Source organism: Elephas maximus, chromosome X, assembly GCF_024166365.1.
Source record: "Elephas maximus indicus isolate mEleMax1 chromosome X, mEleMax1 primary haplotype, whole genome shotgun sequence".
Lineage (NCBI taxonomy): Eukaryota > Metazoa > Chordata > Mammalia > Proboscidea > Elephantidae > Elephas > Elephas maximus.
In genome coordinates this window covers 98,479,409-98,488,875 of record NC_064846.1, presented here as the reverse complement: position 1 = coordinate 98,488,875, position 9,467 = coordinate 98,479,409, and the positions used below count along the sequence as shown (strand labels likewise).

The following is a 9,467-nucleotide window of genomic DNA, read 5'->3' as shown; positions in this document are numbered from 1 at the left end:
AAGCACTGTCATTCCCCACCTTGACCTCAGGAGCCAGTAGACATCGCCCATGGCTTTTTTTCTTCTGAGCGTCAAGTAATTTTAAAGCATCAAAGCTAGAAGGGATGGCACCCAATGCAGGATCCCTCTCTGCAGCTTGCCCACACTTAGATCTACCTGAGGCCAGCTTCAGGGCGTGGGGGAAGGCTGAAAGCTGTTGATGATCTCAGGTTCAGTTTTGCCTTGTACCAAGTTTACCAGACACTCACTAAGGAATTCTCTAAACCAAATCCATTGCCATCCAGTAGACTCCAACTCATAGTGACCTTATAAGACACAGTAGAATGGCCCCATAGGGTTTCCAAGACTGTAATCTTTACAGAAGCAGATTGCCACATCTTTCTCCCACAGAGCAGCTGGTGGGTTCGAACTGCCTACCAGATGGACTAAACATGGGCACGCAGGTGACAATGATGCCTCTCTTCCTCCGGGACAGGGCACTAACTCCAGGCTATGTGATCTGTCTCTCCAAACTCATTGGGAGTTCAGGGGATCAATCTTGTTTAATGATTGTGTGTGGGAAGAGGTGGGGCTGGTTAATGTTTGGTTCCTCTTGGGCTGTGGGCCATATCTGGCTCCAGCCCTGGACTCGTCCCTCCCCTGGGCTGGGCTGACAATACCTAGTGGCACAGGGCAGACACGCCTGCAGACATTCCCTGGGAAAGGGCAGCAGCCGCCAGGTGTAGCAGTGTCGGGGAGGTGAGAAGGCTGGGGGCTGAGGGAGGTGGGCCAGGAGGGTTGGTGTGGCGCAGGGGGCAGAAATGGGGGCTGGGGAGAGGGCCAGGTCTTGCCTTCTCTTGGTCTGGGCATTCAGTCACTTAGATTCCTTCCATGCTTATCCTCTGAGCTGAGGTGAGGCCCCTCCTGCCAGGTGCCAAGCTTGCTAAGCCTATCTCTACAGCCCCCAACTCTTATCCTCTTCCCATGCTCAAAGCTGCTCCTCCTCTCACTCTTTTTTCTCAGACAAGGGTTTTTTCCCTCGTTCCCACAGGGCCAGATTCCCAGGAAGACTTGAGGGACTTCCTAGGCTCAGGGTGGCCAAGTTCTTCTCTGTACAACATTTCCTGCCACACAGGGTTAGGGTTAGGTGGAACTGTTGGGCACAGCCAGGTTCTGTTTTTCTTCCATGATTACAAGGTAAACCAGGTGTGCAACCAACATAGGGGCTGCAGGTGGAGGAATACAGTGCACTCAGTGGGCAGCAGAGGGTCAGCCAACAGGATTGAAGATTTGGGAGTGTGTACTTCCATTTTCTTGAGGGAGGCAGGGAGACTCAAGCTGAGCTCGGAGTCGCTGATGGTTTGGAGGTCTGAATAAGGGGTGCCCCTCTGGCTGTCTGGAACTTGTTCCAGCTGTTGGGAATGGCACAGCAGAATGTATGGGCTTAGAAAATGAAATAAGGAGAATGGAGACAAGAGGGGTTTGACTGGAGAGAAGTATAGATGAGGATACAGCATGGCAATGGGGAAGGGACCCAGGCTTTGGTGAGAGACCCAAGAATCCTAACCTGAGCCCCAGCACTTACCAGCTGTATGATAAGTTTCTCAGCTTCTTTGAGCCTCCTTTTTCTCAACTGCAAATTGGAGACAATAACCTGTGGCTCACAGGGTTGTTGTGAGGATGAGAGTTAATGAACATATGGCTCCTAGCACGCAGTGGGCATTCCATAAATGGTTACTGTTGTAATAAGTCCAAGTACAGACCAACAGGAAGTCTGATGAGTGATGGAGGAGTAAGGGGGTATAGTTCAAACAGTTGGTAAAGGAACTGACATTAGCAGAAGTTCTGTGAAAAGACCACAGCACAGTGAGGGAAAGAAAAAGTTGTAATGAGCTAGACTGGACCCATCCCAAGCCTAGCTACAGAGTATGACAGGGGTGGAGAGGGTAAGTCCAATGAGATGCTGTAGAACCACGGGGTAGAGGCAAGGAAGAGAAGCAAGGGAAGAGGAACAGAGCTTGAAAAGTTTGGCCTTAGCCACAAAAACTGACGAAGGTGGTCAGAAACTTAGAAGGAAATCTCAAAGGAAGCCCCATGTCCTTTCCTGATTAGAGGCTGGGTAATGGGTTGCCTGTGGAGAGGTGTTCATGAATGCCACTGAGAGAATCTGGGGTTGCCTGTGAAGTAGGAGGGGGAGTATGGGGTCTAAGGCTAAATGTGACCTCATCCAGCCCAACCAGGCTCCTCTTCCCCAAGCTCAAAAAACACAAGGGTTTTCTTGTGGTTAGAAGGACAGACAAGGAAATAGATGGGAGCAAAGGTGGGAGAGGCAGACCTGATGAATGTGCGTGTGCATGTGTGTGTGTGTACATAATGTGTGGCACCTGTGCACACATACAGTCCCACAGGAAGGAGTATAAGTTTTTGAGTTGCGGACCTAGTCTCAGCTAGAATGCAAACTCCTTAAAAGGTAGAGAGGCAGCCAAAGGTAGTGCTATATACAAAGGCTTTGAGATCAGATGAAGAAAAATTTGAAATTTGACTCTACCACTTCGCAGCAGTGCAACTGCCATTGAGACACATTACTTAATCTCTCTGATCCTCAATTTCCTTGCCTGAAAAATGGGGATAATATTACAGGATTGCTGTAAGGAGTAAGTAGGATCCCCTGATTTTGAACTGTGCTTGAGTACTGGGGCAAATCTGAGTCTGAGGACAGGGCCAAAGCCTGACATGAACAGGGAGTTCCTATCTAATTAAACAGGAGGGCAAAACATGCCTGGAGTAACACAGAGCATATCAGCACTTGGACTTTAACCCAAAGTCACTAAAATGGTTTGGATTTCAAAACCAGGTCACTGCCCTGGATGTTTTTGCAGTTGTTGGAGTCTTAAATGAAAGTCTTGAGGTATTGATGTTGACATAATAATCAGCTCCTCTTTCAAAGTGGAAGGCAAAAATTGAGATCTCAGTGCCCACACAAGAGTCATTAGGGGCACCAAAGGGAGCTTACTGGCTTATGTCTCAGAGGGCTGAAGAAGATGAGAAACGGACAGCTACAAGAACCTAGGAACTCAGGGGTCGCCAAGCTGTCTATGGGGACATGCCTGGGGGGCAAAGAGAAGAGAACAGCTGGGGCTTGCTTTGGTGTAAGAGTAAGCAGCCGGACAAAGATAAGGAAGGGAAAAAAAAAGAATAAATCAGGAGGCAATGGAAAGCCCTGGGAAGGAAGGAGAGGAAAAGAGTTGTCAGTTGATAGGAAAGGAGAGGAGGAGGGGCTAGAAGAGAAGAGAGACCAGTTTTGAATTTCCCTGTTTCTAATAGAAAAGCTGTAATTTTATCCAAGGCAGTAGAGTTTATGAGAAAGAGTATGAGCTCTAAACTTAGTTTGGCCTGGCTCAAAGGCCAGCTCTGTCACTTACTAACTGTGTGATTCTTGGACAAGTCCTATCACCTTCCTTTGCCTCGGTGTCCTCGTCTGTGAAATGAGGATAAAAATACCCACTTCACGGGGCTGTTCTGAGAATTACACAAGATATTGTGCATGCAAGGGCCTGGCATTCAAGTGCTCAGTGAACGGTTGTAATTAATTCTCCTTGACCACCTGTTTTCGAGCCTAACACATCTCAGTGAAGGAAGCACTTCTTTAGAACTAACTGTGGTCCCTCCTGCAGCAGCTCTGCCTTCAGAATCCCAGGCTTGGAGAAGGGGCACCTGTATTCCTGCCTCCCCACACTGGTTTGGGCAGAGAGCATGGACTCACTGAGCCTTTTTTTTTTTTTAGATAAATAAACTTTGTTCAGAGAAGTAACCTATGTCCCATGGACTGTCCCTTCTTCCATTTTCTTTCATCCCCTTCCCTCTCTTCCAGTTATTGATGTCCTACCCTTTCCCCCTACAACAGAGAGGCCCATCCAGAGATGAGTACGGGGCTTCTACTGAAGTGGAGTGACGATTGGGGGAAGGAAATGCCCCTGCATTTCCTACCTGTCCAGGCCTATGTGTTCTCAGTACATCCCAGTTCCTTGCTTCTAGCTTGATCTCCTTGCAACTCAATAGCATAAGTAGCAGGAGGTGGGGGAGAGGCCTTCTTTGCCTGCCTGAGGGGCAGAGGGGAATTTCTTCCCTAGAGCAACTGGCAAGCTCATGAAAGCAGGATGTTACAATATGTACTTGATACTGGGGGCAGGGCAGGAACCCGGAACAGTCTGTTCTATCCCAGACAGACGCTATAGGTCAACAACAGCTTCAGGAATTAAAAAAAAAGAGGGATCTTGGGTTTAGCAGACCACTTGGTCCCCCCAAAGCAACATTGATTTCTCTTCCTGAGAAGATTCTCACCCCCCCTTGATCACCAACTACGAAACTGGAGCTGAGCTAAAAACTTCTGCAGGTTGCCTCATAAAACTTCACAATAACTCTGGGTACTAACCTCATTTATAGATGAGCAAAGAGGCTCAGAGAAGTTCAGTAACTACTCAAGGTTGTATTAAGTGAAAAATCAGTATTCGAACCCAAGTCTATGTGACTCTTACATATTCCATCTCCTAACCTTCTGTCTGGTGGCGACCCTCTGCTTTCTCTTCTGTCTTGTACTTACCGCATACCCACCTCACCACCTCCTAGCTGGGTTCCCTTTCCTGAAGCTCCGTGAGGGATGGTCAGGGTTTGCTCTATGACGCTGGCACTGAAATGTGCTCACAGGTCCACAGCTTCCATGCTTCTTGTGCTTTTACCAGTAACATTAGCTTTTGCTTTTTTTTCACCACTAGCCTTTTCTTTTGCTGATACCATCTGTAAAAGCACAGGAAGTATACTGTGGAAAGACCCTAAACTTCTGCTTCAGATAACACTTTTGTGTTTCATCCTACCCTACGGCTTCCTAGCTGTGTGACTTGAATGAGTTACTTAACTTATCTGAGCTTCAGCTTCCTCATCTGGAAAATGTGGTAACAATCTTTAGAGGCTTACTAAAACCAAAAACCAAACCCACTGCCATCAGGTCAATTCCGACTCACACGGACCCTATAGGACAGAGTAGAACTGCCCCATAGGGTTTCCAAGGCTGTAAATCTTTACAGAAGCAGACTGCCACATCTTTCTCCCAGTGGTTTCCAACCTCTGACTTTTGGGTTGGCAGCCAAACACTTTAACCACTATGCTACCATGGCTCCTAAACTCAAACCAAACCAAACCCATTGCCATCAAGTCGATTCCGACTCATAGCAACTCTATAGGATAGAGCAGAACTGCCCCCATAGGGTTTCCAAGGAGCAGCTGGTGGATTCGAACTGCTGACCTTTTAGTTAGCAGCCGAGCTCTTAACCACTGTACCACCAGGGCTCCAGAGGCTTACTAAGCAGATTAAAAAAAATTGTACGGGAAAATGCTTAGCATGGTTCCTGGCTTGATAAATATGAACTCCTTTTTTTTTCTTTCCCCTCTACCCATACCCTGGAGGGGATCTAAACCTAGGAAAAACCCTGCTGATCCTAAATTTCTGGTAGGGCCATTGGGGGAAGGTCTCAGCCCAGAGCCTCCTGGTCCCCTGGGGTTCTTTCTTACATATACCTGTTCCATCTCTCCTCCTCTCCTCACCCCCTGTGACCGTTCTTCTGATGGGGCTATGGGGCGGGTGCGGCGATGGACCGGGCGGGCACAGAACAGGTGGGTGCCGGCTGGGTGTCGGGCACTGGGACACAAGTGCTCTGTGTATAGGGTGGGCGGAAGTCAGGGCGTTTGATCTGAATTCTAAAGGGCGTTGTTCAGAGCCCCACAAAGGTCCCATTGTGCAGACACTGGGTATAAAGCAGCATATGACTCCCCAGCACCGGGCGGTGATGAATTGGAACGCAGGCGCGGACCCAGGGACTACTCCCCCTGCACAGACATGAGACCATAGGGGACCTGTCTGAGTGGCCTCAGGGATAGGCGCTCCCCAAGGTAACAGGACTTTATTGGGTTTGCCCCAGGTCCAGAGCGAAGGAGCTGGGAGATGGGGAGCAAGAGGGGGTGGCTGCTGGGAGAGCAAGATAGGTCTGGCAAAGAGAGGGGCTGGAGAAGAAAGAATGTTGAATGAAAGTGAAGAAAGGGGATGGGGCTCAAGGAGGTCAAGATGAGTGAGGAGAAGGAGAGGCTGGCAAGGAAGATAGAGTGATGAGGAAAGCTATGGCTATCCTTCCTTTCCTGCACTGACTCTGACTCTTGGGGGAGGGGTGTGGTTGGCAGTGTTATGGACCTGAGCTTCTGTCCCAACTCTCTGACAGCTTGCTTTGTGGCTCATGTTTTGCAGGTGTGAATGAGGCAGGATGAACTGGACAGGTTTGTACACCTTGCTCAGTGGTGTGAACCGGCATTCTACGGCCATTGGCCGAGTATGGCTCTCGGTCATCTTCATCTTCAGAATCATGGTGCTGGTGGTGGCTGCGGAGAGTGTGTGGGGTGACGAGAAGTCTTCCTTCATTTGCAACACCCTCCAGCCTGGCTGTAACAGCGTCTGCTATGACCACTTTTTCCCCATTTCCCATGTGCGTCTGTGGTCCCTGCAGCTCATCTTGGTTTCCACCCCAGCTCTCCTCGTGGCCATGCACGTGGCTCACCAGCAGCACATAGAGAAGAAAATGCTTCGGCTTGAGGGCCATGGGGACCCCTTACACCTGGAGGAGGTGAAGAGGCACAAGGTCCACATCTCAGGGACACTGTGGTGGACCTATGTCATCAGCGTAGTGTTCCGGCTGCTGTTTGAGGCAGTCTTCATGTATGTCTTTTATCTGCTCTACCCTGGCTACGCCATGGTACGATTGGTCAAGTGTGAGGCCTACCCCTGCCCCAACACAGTGGACTGCTTTGTGTCCCGCCCCACGGAGAAAACCGTCTTCACTGTCTTTATGCTAGCCGCCTCGGGCATCTGCATCATCCTCAACGTGGCCGAGGTGGTGTACCTCATCATCCGAGCCTGTGCTCGCCGAGCCCAGCGCCGCTCCAATCCGCCCTCCCGCAAGGGCTCGGGCTTTGGCCACCGCCTCTCACCTGAATACAAGCAGAATGAGATCAACAAGCTGCTGAGCGAGCAGGATGGCTCCCTGAAAGACATACTGCGCCGCAGCCCCGGCACTGGTGCCGGGCTGGCTGAGAAGAGCGACCGCTGCTCGGCCTGCTGATGCCACATACCAGGCAACCTCCCATCCCGCCCCCACCCTGTCCTGGGCCTGCCCCTCCTTCTCCCCTGCTGCTGCACAGGCCTCTACCTGCTAGGGATCATTCGATCAAAAACTCCCCCCGCCACCTGCCTTCCTCCCAGGGCCTTCTGTCTGAGGGACTGGGTGGCGTGGGGAGCTGGAGGCCACCGGAACCAGTGCCCCAGGTTATGGGGGTGTGGGCAACTATTGCTGCCTATACTCCTTCCTCTTCCCTCTCCCTTTCCCTGGGACCACTGGGGACAAGAAATGAGATGCTCTGACAGCATCTCCAATTATGAAACTAATCTTAACCCCGTGAAGTCAGATACCCTATTTTCTGGAGTCACATCAGTGGGGGAGGGGATGTGGGCAAGTGAAGCGAAGGAAGGGGTGCTGTGGACTTGTGGGAGGAGAAGGGAAGGTAGCAAAAAAAAAAAAAAAAAAAGAAAAAAGCTTTCGGGAGGGAATGCCTGGGGTGGGGGAGTTAGGAAGGGAGAAGCAGGCAGATAAGTTGCAGCTGAGGTTGGTCAAGGCTGCCTTTGCCTCTAGTCCCCAAGGCCTCTCTCTGCCTGAAATGTTACACATTAAACAGGATTTTACAGTAAATGAGGAGGTGGCTTGTGTGTTTGTCAAGTTCTTTCTCCTGTAACCTCTGACTGCCCCCTGGTTGAGCTGGCCTTGGCTTTTTGTAGAACAAGAAAGGAATGGGGCAAAAGCAATAGTGATGTGAGGAACTGAAGCTGCAAAATGAGAGACCACCGCACTCCTGGCCCAGCAAAGCCACACCCTGAGTCATTCTCTCCTTTGTTGTGTTGTGTTGTTGTTGTTGTTTCATTTTTTAAAAAATAACAGCTTTATTAAGATATAATTCACCTACCTCCCTCCTCTGATTTTAAAGAGATTAAAATAAGAACTCCCTCTGGAGTGGTAGGAGACGATAGAAAGATTTCTTAAATCTGAGTGAGACTTGCAAATATTCCCTGGGCACCTTGTTGAAGGCTCCCTTTCCCACACTCCTGGGAGAGGTATTCTCCTTACTCCCTCAGAACTCAGCATTCCTTGCAAACTGATGTCCTGCAACCCACCTGTGGGATTGTACAATGACTCTGACCGCTTTCCTCCAGACATAGCCCCTGATTCTATCCTCCTCCTCAATTCCCTTCCCTTAGGAATCAATATTCTCCACCCCAGAGGCGCCTCCACCACAGGTCAAAAAATTTACAGCCGTAGTTTCCTGCTAATATCACTCTCCCAAATGGGAGGTAGCTTCCCCTATCCCTGGCAGCTGGGGTGAGAAAAGCCCCAGGCTGGGACTTGACAAAGCTGGGTTCAAGTCCTGGTTCTGTCACTTATGAGCAAGGCACTGTCTTCCCCAAAACTCAGTCTCCTTGTGAGCAAATACGGACTGGCCTAGCGCATCTCTAAGCTTCCTTTAACACCGCGTTTTGGGGATTCCTAAAGATTTCCTCAGCCTGACATCTCAGAATTACTGCCCTCACAAATGGCCCCTCATAGTAAAAGTTTCCTCCATGGCAAGTTTCCCTTCTCATCTTCCCAACCTCCCAAGCAGGAAAAATTATTTGCCACTCCCTCTCAGAATATGCTGACTCCATGTGGGGAGAATAGCAGAAAGGAAGAGAGACTCAGGCATAATCTCATTAGAATTGTTCTCCCTTTTGAAACAGTTATTTTTTTTTTCAGAAAGCATGGAAGGTTTCCTCATTCAAGGAAGTTTCTCCTTTAGAAAAGGAAGGAGAGAGTAAGTATTCCTTTCTCTCACACTCCACAACCGCTGAGAAAGAAAGCTTTTCCCCCACTCTCTAAAGGAGAAACATTCCTTTCCTGCAAGAGATTTCCTTTCTCCTTAGAAACTGACATCATACCCTGTCAGAGGAGAGGTCCCCACCCTCCTCAGGGTGGGAGAGGTTTCTTTTCATATTGAAATATATCGACTCCTCCCACAACACAACACAACAAACACAGAGTATCCCCCCTCAGTCCAAAAGGCCATCAAGAGAAAGATTTTCTTTTTTTTTTTTAAATTCCATCCTTGTCATGAGGGAGCCTCATGCCCTGCCCACACTGAGAGATGCTAAATCCATCATCTCCTCAGAAATTAGTTTCTTTTCAAAGGATTCTACCAACTCCCCTTGGAAAGAGGGCCCAACTCCAGATTGAGGCTTTCCTCCCCAGGGGGCAGTGGTGGGACAATAAAGCTACCAGTATGGGTGTCACTGCAAATAGAGGACACATTATTCTCATGTCCTGTGACCCAGGTGGGGGGCAGGCCAAAGGAACCTTGAAGGTAGC

General features: G+C 49.5%; 1 protein-coding gene across 2 annotated transcripts; it reads left to right on the top strand.

Annotated features, from left to right (window-relative positions):
• Positions 1-659: 659 nt before the first annotated feature.
• Positions 660-7,572, top strand: GJB1 (gap junction protein beta 1). 2 transcript variants are annotated; one of them, XM_049872104.1, is made up of 2 exons: positions 660-738; positions 6,272-7,572. In XM_049872104.1, the coding sequence occupies exon 2, from the start codon at positions 6,288-6,290 to the stop codon at positions 7,137-7,139; it is 852 nt and encodes a 283-aa protein (XP_049728061.1). In that variant the 5' UTR covers positions 660-738; positions 6,272-6,287; the 3' UTR covers positions 7,140-7,572. The 2 variants fall into 2 exon arrangements, with proteins under 2 accessions (XP_049728061.1, XP_049728062.1); XM_049872105.1 differs by lacking the exon at positions 660-738 and adding an exon at positions 5,836-5,922.
• Positions 7,573-9,467: the final 1,895 nt, after the last annotated feature.

Coding starts and splice junctions, on each gene's coding strand:
- GJB1 (XM_049872104.1), top strand. CDS start 6,288: ATGAACTGGACAGGTTTGTACACCTTGCTCAGTGGTGTGAACCGGCAT.